We start from the raw sequence: 22,453 nt of genomic DNA, 5'->3' as shown, positions 1-22,453 counted from the left end.
TGAAATCACATTTTATATGAAAAAATGTTTTTTGAAGAAAATTTAAAAGCACTCACCTGTCCACTACTTCCCCTCTTCTTTCTCTCATTACCATATCTAATAATGTCTCCCTAAGGTGATCCCTAATGCATCCATAACGCACCACCTGATCACGAAAGATGATCAGTCCCAAATTATAAACATTATCTACATTGTTTTGCTGGACGTAAACTCGGTCCTGTAAAAAAAAGTTTGAATCTAATTTAATTCAATTTGAAGATTCAAGTGAACTACAAAATTTAATCTGATCAAATAACCTGAAATTCAACTGCATCTACCACATCCCTTCCTTTCAAAACTAATTATCATAATATGTGTGGTGTGTATATATATGTTTATTGAATAATCATAGTTTTTCTTAGCAACACAAAATGGATTATCATTATTAAACACAACTAAATGGGCTTCTAACACTGTGTGTAAAAAAACTATTACAACTTTTTGTAGCTAACTTAGCAGTTGTACTATACAACACTAGCAGGAGAAAGAATAGGTTAATTTTGTAGAAATAATTTGTGCATGTCAAAATATATTCATCATTTAAAATACTGGAATGTAAATGAAAATCTCTTGAAGCTACTTATATACATTCTGAGGTCATTCTTAGATCTTCGATAGACGGGACAATGTTACAAATGGTTTATAAGATTCATATTATGTACATTGAAGAAATAATTTTATGATAAAACAAACTAATATCAACCCTATAAGCATGGGTGGGGGTCAAAGTATGCATGCAAAGACTTTGCATAGAGTGCCATTTATCATGGTATTATGAAGTTGATGTCTGTTATCAATGTTTCATTTTACCCTTCATTGTTGATTTAGAAATAATTCATATCAGAGTAGAAGAAAAAACAGATACAATATATGGTTGAAAAATTTAGATATGCAATTAGGAGGTCCTAAAAGTCACAAAACCACAACATGCAAACTGTACATTGAGTGTTAGATATACATGACTGTTTCATTTAAACTTAATATAAGAGTTATGATTTAGATAGTTATAAAGCACAAGTGTTTAATTTAGTATTTTAAGAAGTGATAATTTATCTCAGGTTTGCTTATGTGACTGTTTAGGAATTATTTATTGTGTTGTAGTTCAAATGTTGTGAATTGATTTCATGTTACTCAAAACCTACTGAATTTTTCTTGTTACTTAAGTGAGTATTGTTACCTCATAACATCTCTCAGTTTGTAGAAAGTTCTAGGTCTCAGTTGGGCAATATACACCATCCTACCAAAAGTCATGGGACATGGGTAGTTATGAATAAAACAAGTCTATATTCCAAGAAATTAATAGCATGTTGGCCCGCCTTTGGCCTTAATGACTGCATCAATGCATTGTGGAAGACTGTCTACTAATTTCGCGTAGAAAGCTGGCAGTATTGTGCTCTAATTCTCCTTTAAAGCATCAGTAAGCTCTACTACTGAAGAAGGCCATCTTGACCTTGCCTAATTCTGCATTCTAGTTCATCCCAACGATGTTCTATCAGATTGAGGTCGGGACTCTGTACTGGCCATTGCAATGTTTGATGTTATTCTCTTCAAACTATGTGTTCACAATCCTTGCTTTGCGACATGGATGTTATCACGTTGGGAGGTGTAAGACACACAAAATTGTTCAGAACATCAATGTAGGACTCAGCATTCATGGATTCATTCACTGCAACCAGTGGACCTAGTCCATACCACGAGAAACACCCCCCAAACTTCACTGTTGGGACAACACACTCAGGTAATAAGTGTCCTCCAGGCATACTCCATACCCAAACAAATCCATCAGACTGGAAGAGTGTGTAGCGTGACTCGTCGCTCCACAGGATCAATTTCCACTGATCCAAGGTCCAGGTTTGGTGTGCCTTGCCCCAAGCCAATCAATGGTGTGCATTTGTTTTTGTTATTAACAGCTTGTGGGCTGCAGCTCTTTCATGAAAATTCATAGTATGCTGCTCTTGACTTGTTGTGAAAACACTTGTAGGATTGCCTGTGGCTACTCGCATCTTCAAACACAGATTCTCTAGGGTCTGACAGCGAGATGAGGTAACCAGCCTTTTCAAGGTGCATCAGCACCTGTCAATCAGTATTTTACACCTACTTTGTCATTTCTTAGATTCATTGTCACCTGTGGACTTCCGTTTCTTCAGCATGCTACCAATTGTTTACCTGGGAATGTTTATTTATTGCACAATAGCATGTACAGATATTTTCCCCAAATGACATCCAACTATTCTTCCCCTCTGAAACTGTTGGCTCTTTTTGTGTACTCATCGTTTGGTATACAAGTTCAAAATGACTTCCGAGTAAACCACTGACCACCTTTATAGGCCAAACTATTTGCATATTTCTTTGTCAAACCTATTTTCCTGTAATCAGAGGTGTGTCCCATGACTTTTGGTAGGATAGTGTATATATATAGGCGACCAAGTTAGTAAAAGTTATAAGTTAAAGAAAGTAAAAGTGAAAAAAAGTGAAGTTCACCAAGTGATTGTGAGTTTAGCCATAAAGAACATATAGTGACAATTTCTAAAATGAGTTTCACAGCTTGTGTTGTAATAACAGAGATAGAGGAGAATAATTTGTCTTGTCACAGGGTGTTTTAAAGTACCCACATGTGTAGACTTTGACAAAAAAAAAGAGAGAAAACAAGTGGATTGCATGATGTTTGTTTATTGTTGAAATTTATTGCCAATAAGTCACAGACACTTACTGTAAAGAATTTAGCCTCCATAAATCGGACATTGAGAAATATTATTTATATTCCTCAGATGAACATCACCTTGTTCTCTAACTTGTCAGTCTCAGTCAGACTGACTTTGTCAATTCAGAGACCTTATTAACACATCTGAGTTTTTGTTTTATCGTTTTATGCACGTAGTAAATATGGAATTATAATCAACAATACAGGGTCAGTCATTGAACTGACCCTGTGCATGTTATTTGCTTTCTTAAATATCAGACTTTATACGTAAAAAATGAAAAGTGGTTTTAAACCATCAGGTTTTTATTCTCCTTCATTGTTTTCAAAGAAATATATCTTCTTCATCAAAACCAGAAAGAGAAAAGATAGAATTATACAGTGATTGAAAAGGACAAAAGAAAAGAAAGTCTGTTATATTTTGAGTCCACTTCTAGGCAACAAGGGTTAAAAACTGGAAGCTCATTGGTACATTAATTTTTAACATGCATATTTGGCAGACAAATGAACTAAATTTTACAGCAAATTATCAAAACTTGGTTAGTCATTTGAAAGTTTTATATGCTTTTTAATAATTCTCTATGACAAAATTGTAGATAAACCCATGAACATAGTTTATAAGTTTGTTGTATATTGTGCATAAAGCTTATTCTGGTAAATCAATTTTTTAATGAATTCTCCCAGTTTGACTTTACTGCTTATGGTTTACTGTAAATAACAAACCTAATTTCTAGTTTCTTTCTCCAACCAGTCCAACCTCAATATATTTTTAATCAAACTATCAACTTCTCTGGCCCTTGCTTCATCATGCCACTCAATAATGTATGTCATGTTTAAATTAAACAAACATGCAAATTTTCATTGAATTTTCATTAAATATCATGACCAACCCTGGGCAATATTAGAAAGTTGGAAATCTGCTGGTGGGAGAAAAATCTCACCTTTAAGTGTATAATAATACTTACAGAAAGATCCTTTTCAACAAAAGCAATGGATAAAAATGATGCTTACCAATATCCTGTAGATATCTCACTATGAAACACTAACCTTGCTTGTGATAAAGGCAGCAGTTTACCTCCCATGGGGTTTGGCCAACATCAGGCTAATGCATCCTAGATTTTGGGACCAGAGAGTACTGGACATGTTCAGGGACTTCTGTGTTCAACTCTTCTGGATGGCATAACAATGAGCTATGGAAAACAACTTGTCCATGGGCTATGCATGACCCAAAATTTTTCATTGACCCATAGTCACACTCTAAGCATGCCTTCTGTCACGAAAAGACTCATAACTTCCCCAAGGGTCACTCTCTCCACCAGGTACCAGAAGGAAAGCTTAGACTGACAACTTTTCACCTCCAGCAATACCTCAAATCTCTTGGCTGGTAAGGTGGAATCAACTACAGTTGGTTGTTTGCTACCCAGTCAGAAAACATTTGGAAGTTCAACAGAGACTGCTCCATTCAATCTCAGATCTGCCTGACCACAAGTCAACATGTCAACCTTTATTCACTCATGTCTCCTGTGCACTGAGATAAACCCTCAGGAGCAGAACTAAATCGACAGCTCAGGAAGTCCTGGCCTGTAGTTCCTTTTTCCTGAGTCTGTTTTCAGTGAGATCGTGGTCATAGACCTTCACAGCATTGGCAAATGTTCGACATCTAGGAGAGGAATTTTCTTAAATTCCATCACTTTCTGAGACAGTTGTCTACTTTTCATGATGTTCTCTTCTTCTTTGACTTTTAGAAAATTCTATTTTCTCTTGTATTATAATCTTTAAGTTTTATTCATGGAAAAGTTAAAAAGTAAAATGCACTCATGAAGAAAACAGAAAACTCAGTTAACCCAAGTTCAAAGCCAGTGGTCACAGAACCAACATTTCTCTTTACTACTTTACTTTGTGGTAGTGTCTGTTAAAATGATTTCCCATTCAGAAAATAAAAGTAACTGCAGTAGTTAGTGTAATGTCAGGAAATGCATTACAAGTAAATCTAAATTCTAACTTAACAGATTTGAAGAAAATAATTACAACTAGTAAATTTAATCTATTACTCAATATAATCACTTACCTGTGAGCAACAACTATTGATTAGTATCACTTAAACTAATCAAAATTAGTGTTTTCAATTATTCTAACAATTGATTCATCTAAAGTACAATTAAACCAATTGTTTCAAAAATAATCAACTAATTGAAGTCAGGGTTTCTGATTATTATTATTTTTGATTATACTGACTATCCAAGTAATTGAATTATTGAATTGCCACCAAACTTGCTTGCCTTGTTGTTATGATAAAGCTTCTACTGCTATCTGCCACTGTCAATAATGTTTCATTGCTGACTATAAAAGAGGGCATCTGTCTGGCAGCATCTAATACCATACTTTTTGTTTGTTGGTGAACTGTTAAATAGAAGAAAGACAAACTCTCTGGCAGCACCCACAACCAATGTTTTTTTTTCTTGTACATACCATGGTTGAAAGTATGTTTAACTTGATTAATGTTACAAAAATAATCAACTAACTGAAATTAGTGTTTCTAAGTATTATTGTTGTTGATTATTCCATCAAACAACCATATGAAATTACAATTAAATTGATCATCATAAAATTAATCAATTAAATGAAATTAGCTGTAGCGATAATTACTGTTTTTTAATTATTCCAACAATCCAAGTAATTGAAATGTTGGCATTATGTTTATTTAGTGTTAAGCAAGTTACATAATGGGCTATCTGTGCTCTGCCCAATGCAAATATTGAAAGCAACTTTTTAAGCTTTATTTTTTTAGCTGCTGCATAGCAGCTCATTTAATGGCTCAAATTATTTTCAAGTACAAACATTTAGCTCATAGCTCTGTCACCTCTTGACTGATTTGAGATCTAATTATAGTTTGGGACTCAGAAAGTCAAACCCTTTTGATTTATGTTGACCATACCCAAGGTCTCATAAATTAATCAACTATAATCCTGCCTAAAAGAATTTCAATTTGAGGGTAGGCTAGAAGAGGCCATGATGAGTAATAAAATCAAATCGAGTATACATGAGCCCCATGTTTGATATTGCTGGCATACAAAAATATAGCTAATAAAAAGAAAAATGTCTCACAGATTAATTTACTCTAATCCTGCCTAAACAAATTTCAGGCACAGCAGCTACTGAGGATTCCCTATTGTTTACTTCACAAGTTTGTTTAGCTTGGGAGAGAGGCTTCATGAGTCAACAGTCTCAAGTTCAATAACCAGTGCCATCAACAATTTTACCCTGTCTTTATTATGGCAAAACTGAAAAGGCTATCTGCCACTGTTACTAATTATGAACTGTTCACTAAAAGGAAGGTAAATAGATGGTAGTACCAACTGTCAATTGTTTTTCTTTTCTCATATGAGGTGTTGGAGAACACATACCATGATATGAGGAACAGTGTACTAATCAATTAATGGGCCCATCAATTAATTGATTAGTAAATACCACTAATTGTCCAGTTCTATTCTAAACATAACTAAAAAAAACATGAGGAAAATAAACTTTGAAAAATAAAATGGACAAATAACCTAAAGACTTGTTAAAGAAATGGTAAAACCAGAAAGTTTGCTCAAACATAAATCTAACTGAGCCAAATACATTGGTAAAAAAGAAACTAAAAGTAATACAATAAAGAAGCTGGGATACAAAATGAAAGCACTTTAATAAGAAAGATTTCATTATTCTGAGTAGCAAATAAAAAAAATGCAGTGTGAAAGAAAAATAATGTCAAAAAAGCAGCAGCTGAAATTGAAATTACACAAAATAAACACCAGAATCTTATAATTTTCCTATACTGAAAATGTCTTTCCGATAGGTACTTCCCTCTTCTCACAAGATTAGCTATTCTAGATCAGTGCTGCCCTCTTTTGAAATTTTTCCTTTACTCATGCCACAAGCCTTCCGCTTCCCTTATTGAAATCCAATGATTCCAATGTGTCTCTCATGTAAATCATCATGTGTCACTTCACCACCAACAGGAGCGTGACATACTCGTGATGCATGTGACTCCCTCTATATGCTTCTACTGACCTATCACTTTGAGGTTTGGCAGAAGACTTAAGCACCAGAGGAAAGTGGGGAGGAAGGATGAACTGAAGCAAAGTGGTGAACTGCAATTTAATGTCTCACTCCTTTGTGAGTATATACTGCATATTGGAGGATAGCGTATCATCTACACTTGCAGAACACCACTGTCCTACTCTGCACTGAATGATCGACTACCCCAGCAGCTTGGAGCTGGAAGCAGTAAGTACTCCAATAATCCACTAGAAGAAAGGGGGTGAGAATGCAGTGGAGAATTCGAAGAAATGTCATCATCTGAGACAGCGAAATGGGTGACCACGAAACCCTATTTTCAGAAGCAGACCATTTGTTCAATACAAGGCATGGCAGGGATGGGCAGTTATCCTTTCTGCATTACCCATGCAGTCCATGGGTGGTACAGTCTGTAACGGGCAAGTTTATGAAGAAATTACATCGTGAGGTCATTCACCTACAAGCGGTCTTGTGGAACACCCCACTTCAACAATGAGCATTGCAAAGCCATGGAAGATAAAGCACGAGTCAACATGGCTGTACAGTGTGGATTTCAAGTTGATGAATACCTAGTCAGGCACCACTTGCCACAGAGCAGGTTCCATATAATGAGTAAATGAATCATGGGCCCCTGAAAGGAAAAGAAAAGTATGAATATAAACTTTCCCAGTCAAAGTCACACTTAAACCTGAAGAACAGCCTCAGGTGGAAGACAAAAACCAGATGAAGAAGAAACTGCGATATGGTGTACATAATGGGAGATGAATGTATCAGGTGTAGTCCACATGACCGACTGTAGGATTTCTTCGGAGGGCTGATTAAGATGAGATGTGAGGGAAAAGGTGAAGTGTCGAATCTGATCAGAAGACATTTAGAACAAATTCCAGGAGGAATAAGCCAATCGAATCAAAAGTTGAATCAATTGGTGAGGATAGAAGAAGAAAAATCCCAAACAGAGGAATACTATCTTGGGATAAAGAGTCAGGAACAGGTACCATGGAAGGAAGCTGTGCAGGCAATATAAAAACAAAGAGTACAGATCAGACACAGAAGTCTATCCAGATCAGGATGAGGGTAGAGATGAGAAATAGAAGGCAAGGAAATAGGCAAAAAGGAGGAGTTACCCTCCTTAGCCACCAAGATCTTTGGGAGGAAAAAACAATCTGGATAAAGGAGAAGATAGGTAGGGTGGTAAAGTGTACATGAAATGTCAATGGCAAACAAATTAGACCTTCGACATCCACAGTATAAGAGGAGAAGGAAATACATTTTAATGGAGTGGGGAAATATGGAAGATGAGGGAAGTGGTTCAAACAGAGTTAATGTGAGGGAATGAAGGACCATATTAATATCCCAGTACATAAAAGTAGGCTGTCTAAGGGGACAGCAAATCCAGAAGGAAGGCATTAACATGGTAGGGGCAGAGGAAGTAAAAACTTGATGGTGTCAGGAAAAATGAAAGATATGGGATAAGGCAGCCCAATAACCCAGGAGCGATTAGACCAAAAACCCCTGGTCAAAAAGCCATGTGAGAAACCCTGCTGCTTGAGCCACAGTAGGTCAGTCAGCAGGGAATTCACCAAGTTGCAGACCAATTGTAGAACACTTTCCATTTGCACTGATATACTTACATTGAAAAAGGATGTATAGAACAAGCTAAAAGGAAAGCTACTGGATGTGACAAACCCGATCTCCTCTCCAAGGATCAGATAAAAGACAGACATGAAGATGAAGGGCAAAAAAGGCTGGATGTAGAACCAGTGACTGAGGTTGATGAAGAAGGGAAGGAGACAAAGGAATAGGTATTGGAGGGAAAGTTGCAGTTGTTGTAATTGTTGACACCATGGTTGAGTTGGCCAATAAGGAGTGATCAGAAGGACTTGATGTGGAGTGGTATGGATGAGAGAGATCACCTGATGAAGTAATAAGATAGGAGAATAAACATAAAGGAATTTGTGGGACCAATCCTGACTAAAGGCATTGACAGCCAAAGCCCAAGGATGAGGTAGCAGGGACCAAAAGAGGGGTAACTTGTAATTGAGGTATATGACAAATGCATCTACATGGGAAAAATCACACCAACTGCATAGTCACCGGAAAATGAGGGGATCTAAAAACCACTCTATTGGATATATTTGGTTGGGGCAAGAAATATGATCCGCTATGAGATTGAAAGCACCTGAAACGTGACATGCAATGAGATGAAAGTGGTGCATGTGGGCCAAATATAGCAGATCCAACATTCGAAAAGAGAGAAATCTTGACCAGGTTCCCCCTTGATGACTGATGTGCTTTTCCACCATGGAGATGTTGGAATGAATCATCACCAGACAATGTTTGGCAAGTGAAAGGAAGTGATTCAAAGCCCAACAGACCATGAGAAACGTGAGGATGTTGACATACAATTATCTTTCATCTACAGACCAATGACCTGAAGCCTCCTGGTGATTGCCCATGCACCCCATCCCCAATGGGATGTGTCTGTGAAATGATGCAAACCCAGACAAGGAGGAGGAAGTGGGACCCTGCCAACGTAAGGGCCTTGTTCAACCACCAATGCACATCATCCATCAGGGTAGGAGGAAGGGTAATTGGAGCTGACAAGGTATCCTGAGTAAAGTTCCATTGATCGTGAAGAGCCCACTGAAGGAATCACATATGCACATGACCAAGAGGGGACTAGTGATGTCATTGTAGACCACATTCCCAAAAGCAATAGAGCCTCGCGAGTAGAGAATGGGGGAGCTGAAAGAGCGTGGCAAACTAACAGTTCCATGATATGAGGTCATAGAAGAGAAGGCAGGGCCCAACCGAGTGTCGAAAAAGAAACCCAAGTGGACGACATATTGGATACGTCAGAGGAAGGACATCTCCAATTTCATTAACCAGCCCACCTGAGCAGTCACTAGAAGGAGCTGACAAGTATGGCTGGCTGACTGCAATTCAGAAAGAGCCAGATAAAGCCAGTCATTCATAGAATGGTGGAATCACAACCCCAGAGCATGAATACAGAAAACATAAGGAGCAGAAGTAAGCCCAAAGGGTAGGGCGCAAAATTGACAAACCACCCCATTATGGATGAACCAATAATACAGACGAGATGATGGTGATATAAGGATGTTGAGATAAGCATTGGCGACGTCCATCTTGATCAACCATGAGCCTGGAGAAAATGCCCACCATTGGGTGAGAAATGACTCCATGGTAAAACAGAGCAGTTGAACAAAGCAATTGAGTAAGGACAAATCAATGACAGGCCTCCAGTCCTGGTTTTCTTCGGAACAACAAAGAGTTCGGAATAAAAACCTGGTGAAGGATGTAGAACATGTTTCAGGGCCTACTGAGATAGTAGTTTCTGAACCACCTCCAACTGACGCTGGCTGGTCATGGAATCCCAAGACAGAGGGAAGGAAATGGATATAGGAAACACAGGAGAAGCGGGAAAAAATGGGATCATGAACCCTGCCAATAAAACTGGAAGAACCCAATGATCACTAATGAAATAAAGCCAGTGATTTAGAAAATCGGCAAGCTGAGCTCCCACTGGACCAGACCCACCAAGTAGTCACCAATACTGTTGGTAACATGACGAGCATCATCAAAGAAAACAATGAGACAAGGCATCCCAAGAAGAAGAGAGAAGTAAGGGTTAGGAAGGGTAGGGACAGGAAACAGTAACAGGTGCCATATTGGGCTCTGACTGGGACAAATGGGCAACAAGGTTGGAAAGGGTAGACTGTTGTTGTACTGATGCAACTCATAATTCCAAAGACTAGGGGATCGTGTCAAAGATGTACTGCTGCAGAAATAGGACCATACATAAATCCCATAGATAAGATAATGGCAACAGATGCAAATTAAGGTCACATCACGACCTAGAAGATCCCAACAACAGAGAAACCACGTATCTAAAGCCAGAACCAAAGATGACAAACAAGCCAACATGAAGGAAAGAAGGGAAAGGATGTCCCCAGAAAACCCTCTCAGGATTTCAATGGAAAGCCTCAGATAGGATATGGATAGTAGAGATATCATAAAACAGTTGTGAGGGTTAGATGAAGGTAGGAAAATTGGACACGGGTCAGACTTACAGTAGATTTGGGGAACAAACCCCAAACAAGAAAAATATAACCTAACAATTGTTGGTCCAGAAAAGGTCAGTATGCATGATGATACGAAAGAGTAAACTGATCCAAAGCTCATGTGGGTGAGGCATGCTAATCCTGTCATCTAATTGTGGGATCAGGTATCTGAATATCCGGGGAAAAAGTGGGAAAAACCAAATAGGGATGGGAAGATTGGTAACATAGTAAGAAAGGATGCAGTTCATAGGAATAGGGGAAAGGGATAAAACTTCACATACCTGAGAAACGAAATTCAAAAAGACCATATTAGGCCTAACTGACTCCTCAGGTGGGGCATGTGGTAATGGGCAATCTAAGTCCTCATCCATCTGAACAGGCTCAGTTGTTCAGGAGGAAGTGGGGCGAGGACTGGAGAGGTTGACCTATGTAACATTCAATCTCCTGGCAAATAAACATGGGCAAATCCCCCACCAAGTCACCTGCACCTGAGGCCTGAGACATAATGCTAGTAGCAGGTGTGATCCCCAAAGTGGTAACATGAACTTCAGAATTCATAATAAGGAAGAGTTAACCAATAATTGAAAGTATAAATAAGAATGCAATTGTAATAAACTGGGATTAAAGTGAAGTTAAGAAACAGTCTTAATAGAAACTAAAAATGAAAATAAATGAAGACCGCTTTGTGAAGACAAACGTGAATCTTTAAACAAACAAAAAGGAACACATCCAAGCACAAGTGCTACCAAACGAGAAGTGATAGTTTGGTAGAGGCATATAGAGGGAGTCTCATTCGTCACATGAGTACGTCATGCTCCTATTGGTGGAGAAGTGACACATGATGATTTACATGAGAGACATGTTGGAATCATTCAATTTCAATAGGGAGGGTGCAGAAGGCTTGTGTCATGCCTAAAGAAAAAAATTTGCATATAGAGGGCAGCATCGGGTGAGAATAGCTAATCTTGTGAAATGAGGGAATTATCATATCAGAATTTGCTGAGCCACAGTGCAGAATGGTTCTATGATCTCAGAAATAGAAGTTGATTAAAGAACCATAAAATTCAGAGATTCAACTTTTGAAGTAAATGTGATGACAGAAATGTGTAAGAAAGAAAAAATTAAAATAAAGAACAAACACAAGAAGAAAAGAGAAGTTTCCTGGTCCCAGCTCAATGGATCAAAGTATGTTACAAAAATGGTAAATCTCAAAATAAATGTGCAAAGACTAAAAAATGTTAAATAAAATGACAACTGCTGGTAACTGAATATCACTGTTTGATTTAAAATTGCATTTCCAGCAATAAGGAAAATGTAAAGGTCATTCTGAACATGTTTAACTGAGTGTATATACTTCTTTTGGTGCAGTGAAGTTACTCTGACTAAGCTATAAAGAATTTCATCACAATGTGACATAAAGACCCGTTTCAAGAGTTAGGCTTATAATTAGAGCTACCTGACATCCAGGGGCATAATAACATAATTCACACTTCCAATGATTTAGTTTTTGAATTATTTCTTGGTTTTTCAGATACCTAACTGGCTTGTTTTTCTGGCTCATACAAGTACTTAATTTGTATTGTTCACAAGTGTTACATGTTTCTATAAGAATTAACACCAGCTTCTTATTTGTTGCATATTCTATCTTACTTGTGAAATATTGTGGCAATTAATCATACAGGATGAAATATAAATAATTTCAAGTTTTTAGTATTAGGCTTACAGCATATACATGACTGCTATCCAACCAAACAATTTAAGCATTATTCACTTCACCAGAAAGCATTTAACAGCTGATTCAAAAAAACAGGCATTTTATTTTTACATCTTTTGACTGACTTCTGAAAATTGATTTATTACACTGTTGTATTTAAGTATATGACATTTACATTGATTGTAGATTGATATAATAAGAAAAATGCATTAAGAACATTTTTGGTGCACCTTATGGTCATAGAGATACTGGCCTACAAATGCAGGACCACTGTCAAGATGGTAATCACTTTTCAGAGCAATATTCATGACCAGGAAAAGATGTATATATATAGATTAGAGCATATTTGAAAGTAATATAACATCAATGTTGTTTTGAGTTCAAAACATGAATGAATATTATACTAATGTAAGCAAAACAAAAGTTACGTGTTTTGTAACAAAATGTATGGGCTTTATTAGCTCCTAGGGTCTAATAATTTGGGAACTGTACTGATACAATAAACAAACAAAATATGCATTAGACCTCCACAGTAAAAAGTTAAAGCAGTACGAGTTTGATCAAATGTGCCAGTGTGCATGGAGTGATTCACCAGTGTTATGGTGAATGCGCTTACAACCAAATGACTATCTCCGAGATGCCAGTTTTCAGACAGCTCTATGGAAAAATTAAGTAGAGCATCCTTGTATACCTTGGCCACACCTCAACATTTTAACCCTTGGTACTGACAAATTAGCAGTTATTATTGTCAGTGCAAACTTAATTTGGCAATATGGTGCCACAAGTGCAAACTTCCAAGTTTGGTACCAGACAACTGGTCCCAGTTTCATTATGTGCTATGTCACTGGTAAAAACTCCTGCATTCTACCCTGCACTAATCATAACATTTTCACCAACCATTCGCTGCAGTGCTAGTGTCACAAGTAGTTAAAGACTTTTGCTGCTACTGCTCCTAATGCTTAGCAAACAGCTGGGTCACATCTAGTATGTAAACATAGTATATGTTTTTCTACATAACACATTGGTCAAGAACCTCATAAAGTTCCTTTTGTTCTATCTACTGTTCTTTGTCATTCACCTAAAATAGCAAATTTTTTCTTCCTATGAGAAAGATACTTGTGAGATCACTAGTAGAATGTGAAGTTAGATATGTTAGGTATCTTTTCTATTAGCAACTAAGTGACCTCTTGAGGTAATGACCTCTCTTGTATGTCATTGGGAATGACCAACCATGTGAGTAGCACTAGTTGCTCTTGGTAAGTCATACAAACATCATAAGTCATACATACAAGTCTTAATTAATGACTTAAGTGACTAACATGAAATTTATTCAGTCTGGAATATGATCTTAGGAGATACAGTCCATAACTAGAGATACCAAGTCAGAGTATCTTCAGAGCTAACTCTCTAGTATAGGACACTGTTTCGTGAAACAAAATACACATTTTAACTGTTTGTCTTAAATGAAGATTATTTATTGGAACCATGCATTTGTGTTCATTCTTTCTTTATTTCTTACAAATCCAGTTAATCAGATGATACAGAATTATTTTGCAGTAGATATCTCAATGAACCCTCTGTCATTTAGCAGCCCTGCCTTGTCACTCTTAAGAGAATTTAGTTTTACCAGAAAATAGCACACACACATATCTCTTTATCTAAGAAACTGATGGAAGTTTGTACTCATGTGGGTGGGCTTCTTCTAAATGTGTCAGAATACACTCAGCTGATAGTTTGTGGGACTCATCAGCCACACCACAGTCAAAAAATGCTTTGATTTCCTCTTTAAAAGAACCAATAGTTTTTTAACTGTACTGAGCATCACATTGTCAATGAATAGCACATCCATCTACAAACTCACATTTCAAAGTTCAAAATGTTACTTATGCTAATTAAATCTATCTTCCACTTGATGCGACACATGGGGAGTTGCACATTTTGCTCTGGAATCCATTCCTTAACCTTATCTGGGCCAGTGAGTGGCACTCTGTAGTTAAGAGGGCATGCTTGCATAATATATTTTACAATTTAACTACAAATTGTAATTCCAACTCTGTTTCAACTATTTTTAATTGAAAATATCAAATAATTGATATTTTGTACTTAGTAAGGTATATTTTGTGTTATTTGCAAAGAAAAACATAAATGTTTTAACTAAGATCTCTGCACATGTCTAACAAGTCTCTCCTGTAAATAAAGCCTTTTCACATTAAAAAAAAATTCTGACCATCTGAAGGTGTATATTTATATTTAATCAGACCTTTGGTATCCCTTACAAACAGACTTATCCATGATATTTCTTTAGTATCAATAACTATGTCAAGAATATACTGTGCTGGAAGAATCTTATGATGCCACAGCAAGTTGATTGGACAGTAAATAATAAATCTTAGCCTCCAAACAAGATAGAACCAAGGGCTAAACATTACTTGATGGATTCTTGTCTATCTACATCAGGGTTTCCAAATTAAGATACGTATCTTCCGGTGTTTTGTTCTTTGTTTAAAACTACAGCATTTTGTACAGATATACTGTAGATTTTTTGAGTTGCAATGGTGGTAAACATGGGATATTTTTATTATGTTTGGTGAATCTGGTTTCCAAATTTCTTCCGGTTTCTCTGATGTAGAATTCTGGACATTTATTGCACATTATTTTATAAATTGATAATAAAATCTTGTACTGAAAACTAAAAATGAAACACTTCTTGATATAATAACTGCCAGACTAGTGAACATTCAAAGTGACTTCATTAAATGTGCAAAACAAAGATTGACAATTTTTTAAGAAACAAATTTTGTATCAGTTTGTAATATTTTATATGTATGTAATAAAAATGTGATACTTGGATGTTTATGAAATAAATGTGATTGATGAATAAATTATATTACACAAAACACAAACAAAACAATTTTAAGTTACCTTTAATGAACTGTTATCCATCATAACTATTATTATACAGTGTACCAATTTTATACATTATCTGACTACCTATACAGTATATAAACCATTATGCTCAACCCCTGGGAATAGCAATTGGCACAGCTTGAACTTGGTCGTTCGCTATCTGGTTACTGATCCTTTGAAGAACGACATCCTGTCAGCTGCAGCTTTTTTATCATGGCAGATAGGTCAGTCGTATCTAAGAGGGACTATTGTACCACAATTTGACAACAGTACACTTGATTTTGATATAAAAGTTGAATTACAATCAGGAAGCATGTATTATTATATCTTTTCCGTGATTGAGAAAATATGTAAAGCATAATTAATCATATTTCCAAAGTTACACATATGTGGGTGACATTTTGGGTAAATGGGCTATTAACTTTTACAATGCATACAATTACAAGTTTCCAAACTTGCTTTCACTGGTAGGACTCAATCATTTCTAGCCAGTGTCAAATATAATTCATCTATGTTACACTTTTGATTTCATTCACAATATACATCAGTGACATTCTTCCACAACTTTCCAGAAACAATTAAGAGAAGAAATAGAAAAAAAACATGAAGGCTTACCATGTACATAAGTATGTCTCTAATCATCACCATACTGGTCTGATGATCATTCCATGCTTGATTTAGTGTTAACAAGAAGTTATTGTGCAAAGATGAAAGGACATCTTCTCGAATCTATAAAAAAAAGTATTCAACTATTGATAGTGTATATAAAGTCATGAGTATGTCCTACATTTCTTTTTACATAAAGTTGTACTGCATAAATCTGGTACAAAATACTTATGTTGACTTTGTAAATGTGAAAATAAAACTTCAATTTGTACGTATTATGTACCCTAACTTTTACTCACTTATTTTTATGTTTATTTTTTACACTTCTCAGATACAAATTCGCTACCGTCTCATAAAACAGAAAACTGGACTTTGTAGCATCAACATACAAGTAACATGGATAAAAAACTACTACTAATAATACTAAATTCAGATTTTGTTCTCTTATGTAGAAAATAACAGAACAATATCAGTTTACTTATCATATATTTGCCTTACATACATCTTTTGTTGTGTGAAATGAATTTGTTTTCAGTTAGAGCTATTGATCTCCATTTAAATATATGGTACAATTGCAATAATAATTTTTAAGTTGGAATCTATAGTAATGCTAATTTCACAGATTAATATAGAGATAGAGCAAAGATTACAACAGAAAATCATTTATAAATACATTTAATTATATATAACTGCAATATTTTAAAGACTATATTACAGTAATGCTCCTTTCCAACACCTTGTCTTAAAAATGGATACTTAAAATTTGTGAAACCAATATCAAGTTCTAATGAGTGAAAGCCGTCATCACTGAACTAGGTGAGACAATGTTCAGAACTGCAGTTCTCAGCTGATTATAGTTTAGGTATGCTTTCATATTATAATTGGTCCAAATAAAAAGTGAAGAACACCTGAATGTTAAATTTAGCTAGAAAATTGAAAAGTCTAAAATTTTCTTTTAGAATGAAAGAATATAAATGTTTATGTGTGTGTGTGTGTGTGTCTGTCTATATATGTATATGCATACAATTAGAAGTTTCCAAACTCAGTTATAATAAGCAATATTCTAAACTAGGATTATTGAACCTTTATTCAATGGAAGGGAGACAACAAGAAATGAAAACACTCTACAACAAATTTTTCATATGCTTCAAATACAAATTATATTACTCCATAAATATTTAAATAAATAGCATAACATCAATTTTAAACTATTTGTGTTAATTAGAAACTAATAGTTGGACAACACCCTTCTACACCCAAAGCCATATAATGCTTCACTGAATAACCATTATTTAGCAAGATGAATACAAACTGACATTGTTCAAAACTGGATTTCTCAGCTGGTTATGGTATGATTTTATTTATTCTTGTTTGTTCATATTAAAATTGACCCTACTGACAGAAGAAAAAAACCTCAAGTGATAATTTACCTAGAAAGATGAATAGCCTCAAAGTACCTTTCAGAACAAAAGAGTAGAAAGAGGTGTTTGAACATACATAAAGTACACCGATTTTTAGTTTATTTTAGAAAATAATGAAACCTGGAAAGCACACTGGAGTTGAATCCAGAAGGATCATCAACTGTCTCTCTCTCCTACTGTACATCTTTAACCTTTTACTTCTCTCTCTATTTCTTTCCATACATCACTTGGTATTTTGGAATTTAAACAAATTATTCATACAAGCATTATTATGTAATGTACCATGTAGATTATTGTCCAAGTGGCAATTAGCAAACAATTAGAAGTTTAGCTTAAAAAAGAATAATAATATATTGTCAATAATATCTTGAATGGTGCACACATTTGCTGAAACTATGAAATACCTCATAATGAGCTCTACAGTTTTGCACACTACAGAAATAAAAACTGGATTTGAAACAATTATCACCCACTAGCAAATGAATCAAGAACATTAAAAAACTAGTGTTCACCCCTTAGATGAAAATAAAAGTAAAAAATTCCAACTTGGTATACAGACAGTATTTCAGAATAAGTAGTGAGTATATAGCATTAATGGCATGAATCCAGAAATGGATAAACCAAAGCAACAAGTTAACTTCCCAAGACAGAAAACTATGAATTATGTGGCAAAAAGTTAAAAAAAAAACTCTCAGACCTCTGTAAAACCAGAGTAATATATGAATTAGAAGAACACAACATAGCATATATAAAATCTATGAACTATTCCATAATTCCTACCACTTGCAAAAGATAAAGTTCATGAGATAGAATTTAAAAAATAAAGATCCTAGTATAACCCAGTAACCTATAACAGTAGAATTGACAAATACTTGCTTTCAGAATGGAAATGATAAAATACAAGCAACTGAGGAGAAAAAGGAAAACAGAAAGTTATTTCAATAATGATAACATTGAAGTCAGAAAAGAATTCTAGCTGAATTCATAAAGAATCAAGGAAGGTATCTTATAAGGGTAGTCAAGTCAAAAAATTCTCTATTGCATGTGACAGAAAATTTACATTTCTGGAGTGATACAGAAGATGTTTCCAAACCAGTAATGGCGTCAGAAGTGCCAATAACAATAACAAAAGTTTAGCAATTGGAACTAATGGTAGTGTTTCCCAATCCTCTTCATGGCACATTCACCTTAACAAGTGTTATGTGGCACACCAAACACTGTCACCCTAGCACCTTATGAAAACTTGACCCAACATACAATCCTTTATTACTAAATAAACTACAAAGCCATTATAGCATAACGTGATGCACCATCTCATGTTTGAACATCAAAAGAGCAGCAACACAGAATACACTTTAATTCTGTCCACAAAACTAATATATATATATATAATATGTTTCATTTATTCAGTTTTCTTATTCTTATCATGTGGAACTTTTCCAAATTTACCCAGCGCACCTGTTCATGTCCAAAAGCCCACAAGCTGGAAAATATTGAACTAAGGTATTAATTGGAGGAAAAAAAGTATAGAAAAACAATTTATAAGAAAAAACATTTGGGTCCAACAATGAAGATTAAAAAAAATTCAACTCAGAGTTTCCAAAATTAACAAACACATTTATTATTAGACATAATAAAATCTGAAAAAATTGACTGAATGTAAAGAGGTGAAGAAAAGAAACTACCCTGTATTAAGTAGGATTCAGTTCAGATATTAAGTTAAGCTGATCTGCCAAATAGTTTCAAAACACCCAGTAGGTGACAAGCTCATGTCATACTCAAAAGTGAATATACCGATAAGAACAGACTCACCTCTCTTTGGCACAGTACATTTGAGCAAGTGCTAATCATTCTGAGGAGATATGCCATGGAGTTGTTGATAAAGGCCATCACCATTTGGAAGCTAAAAGAAATAAAGCTTCTGAGCTACTTACAGTTCCAGATCATTGATCTATTCATCAGATCTGCATCATAAAAATTATAGTAAACTACCGATGCCATGGATAAAGCATCTTTAACTAAATTATAATCCAGAGAACAAAGCTTCAAAAGGTTACTTCAAACCACACTGTTCTTATCCAATTCTCAACACAAGTAGAATAAGTTCTAGGAAAAAGAAATTGTTAATATGATGCACAATTATAAGAAACACGCATCTGTAGAGAAACGTCACACTGAAGGATGAGAAAATGGGTTAAACTCAGAACTGTATAAGGAGCTTCATTTAAGTTCCAATCAAAAATAGTATATTACACGATAAGAAACTTTGAAATCACTAGCCTCTAAGTGCAGAGATTCCAAAACAACCCTACATTGAATCAAATCTGCAATCTTCCAAAATGTTGGTTGATAAGGGTTCCCATATGTACAAGGAATTGTAACAGGTGATAGTGTATTCTGAATTCTTTCAGGATCCTTGCCATCCTAGGAAAGAAGTTAGAACCAACCAAATGTCTAAGAACAGCTGTAAATTTATGTTCAAACTTATGAGAAGAGCACAGTGCAAAAACAAAACTGCTTAAATAGTGAGGAGATACTAAATCAAAGGGAGATAACAGATTTGAATAACTCAATTCTCATAAGTAAAATGCATAAAAAAAAGAGAAAATGAAATTAACGGGAAAGAAAGAGTAAACACTTGTAATATACATTCTAATCATCCCCTTGACCTCCAATAACTACTAAACATTCTCTATTCTTAAATGAAGAACCATTAGGATATGATCTAAAGCATAAAAATCCAGAAAATAATAGCTGTTCCTTGTACAATTCGGTATAAGAAATATAAGATCTGCTTGTGATCAATCAGCTTATGAATAAAAGAAAACAGAGACCAGGAAGAAATGGCAATGGAAGTGTTCCAGATCCTTCTCAAGGACAGTCAAAACTCAAGGATTTAGAACCACAAATCTCACTGTATTTTTTGGAACAATTTGGTAACACATTGTGAGAAATTATTTACTTATTCCTAAGTGAATCACCTAAAGAGAAGTAGACTTTGGAAAGGCAGTCTTAGGGTTACTCAATGTTTTGCTAAGGATACTTTCTTATGTACAAGGAACTGGTCAGATAAGAAGCAATCCGGAGGCATGTCTTTGAATCCTTTCCCATTAAGAATAAACATGGTCAAAATCTTTTAAATTGGACAAGATGTAAGATTCTTCAAAAAACTAACTAGTCCATGGTTTAATAAAATCAGGTACTAGAGTAAACACATGTTCTATAGAGAAAGGAAGAAAAAATATGCCAGAAGTTAATCAAGCAAAAAAAAACCCAAGACAGAATATATTACAAACTGTAGTCACACATTAAGGTATCACAAACAAAAGAAAATCTACTTGAGTCACCCAGTCTTAAACCAGATTGACAAATGGTGGTAAAAGGCATGAAAATGTGAAGAATCTGCTCTTCTACAACAAGTTGAAGGGACAGTCCACTGGTGATGAAAAAAAAAAAAACTGGCATTCTGCAATCTACACAAGAAAATATATCTGTCTTATGTGCCACATCAGACAAAGGAGGCTAAACAGTCTAAAAATATTATCATACACATTATTATCATATACTGAAAATAGATTTCCCGATAGATACTCACCTCCACACCTCTTGCTTGACGCACTGGCCTTTATACCCCGTAAGTTTGAGCTGCTCATTTAGCATACATAGAGCATGCAACATCGTGCACCTGGTATTATGAGGGGGACATAGAACGGCAGCTCAACTGTAGGAATAGGGCATCATAAGTCCCACAACTGGTATTAAAAGACGGATGAAGTCCCTGGAGCTCAACTGAAGTAGCAAGGAAATAAAACATCCTACAACTGGAATTACCGGGAAGAAATTATCTACCGGTCTCACCCATAGGAACAGGGCACTATCTATGAGGAGGATCCAGCATTGGCTTGTCCAGCTCCCGACAACATCAGCATTTGGGATTAAACCTCCAGGGGGTAGAATGAAGGACGATACCCAGCTTTGCCCTTTTCTCAACATAGTATAATGATATATAATGTTATGAAGTGTGACACTCATGAGGAAGCCTCCATGGTCCACCACCCCAGCAGCTAGGAAGTGGCAAGGACTCCCAAACTCCACTCGAGAAAGGGAGGGGTAAAGGCACAGGGAAGTACAGAGGAGCATCACACCAGAGAAAGTGCAATGGGTGACATAAAACCTATCTTGAAAAACACACCGCTTCTTGTTTATTCCATTGAAGGAGCAGCAAGGATGGGCAGCAATCTTTGAGTGACAGTCCACCAAGTACTTATCAGAATTCTACTTATGAAGAAACAGAAACTGTCATGATATAAAAGACTGTTTGTTTAGATATCAGTGATTAATTTATTTTTGTGAGTGAATATTTTATTATTGTTTAGTTTTTTGTTATAATAAGAGGTAAAAGCACACAATTGTAGGAAGTTGAGAATATAGAAGGTGGACAGACAATTAAGTGATAAAGATATAAATAGCATAAGAAGTGCTGGAACAGCAGACAAATAATAGCAAAAGAGAATCAAGTTGGTGTGAAGTTAATTACCGTACAAGTGATAGGCCTAAAGTAATTTAATAGGCCTAAGTGGATATTTGACAAGAAGGAGAGAACTACATATATAGTATTTATGATATGTCCATAATATTTATAGTGTTGAAGAATTTATTGTACATATGTTAACTTATTCTGAATATATATATTATTTTGAAAACAGGTGAAGTGCATTCTGTTTATTCATCGTTGAATTTAACAAGTCACAGACACCTACTGTACAAGAATCCTATGCTCAACAGCAACATAGTATATATTTATACCATTAAGAAATATAACTAAAAGCCTTTCTATTTGGTAATTGGCAAAAAGGAAACTTATCTATACATATTTTATTTTAAGGACTTACAGATATATATATATATATATATATATATATATATA

At 35.4% G+C, this 22,453-nt stretch overlaps 1 protein-coding gene across 3 annotated transcripts in view; it reads right to left on the bottom strand.

Annotated features, from left to right (window-relative positions):
* The window catches only part of LOC106472980 (cullin-3-A-like), a 102,904-nt gene that overhangs the window by 53,183 nt on the left and 27,268 nt on the right, over positions 1 to 22,453 (bottom strand). For 2 of the 3 annotated variants that reach the window (XM_013933654.2, XM_022402447.1), the window contains exons 3-4: positions 16,115 to 16,228; positions 57 to 217 (exon numbers count right to left, since the gene is read on the bottom strand). In XM_013933654.2, the coding sequence (XP_013789108.1) occupies positions 57 to 217; positions 16,115 to 16,228 (275 nt within the window). Of the gene's footprint in view, positions 1 to 56; positions 218 to 16,114; positions 16,229 to 19,338; positions 19,430 to 22,453 lie in introns of all 3 variants that reach the window. The other variant, XM_022402452.1, reaches the window with a different exon arrangement.

This window comes from Limulus polyphemus, unplaced genomic scaffold (assembly GCF_000517525.1).
Source record: "Limulus polyphemus unplaced genomic scaffold, Limulus_polyphemus-2.1.2 Scaffold125, whole genome shotgun sequence".
Classification (NCBI taxonomy): Eukaryota; Metazoa; Arthropoda; class Merostomata; order Xiphosura; family Limulidae; genus Limulus; species Limulus polyphemus.
This window is presented reverse-complemented; position numbering and strand designations above follow the sequence as displayed.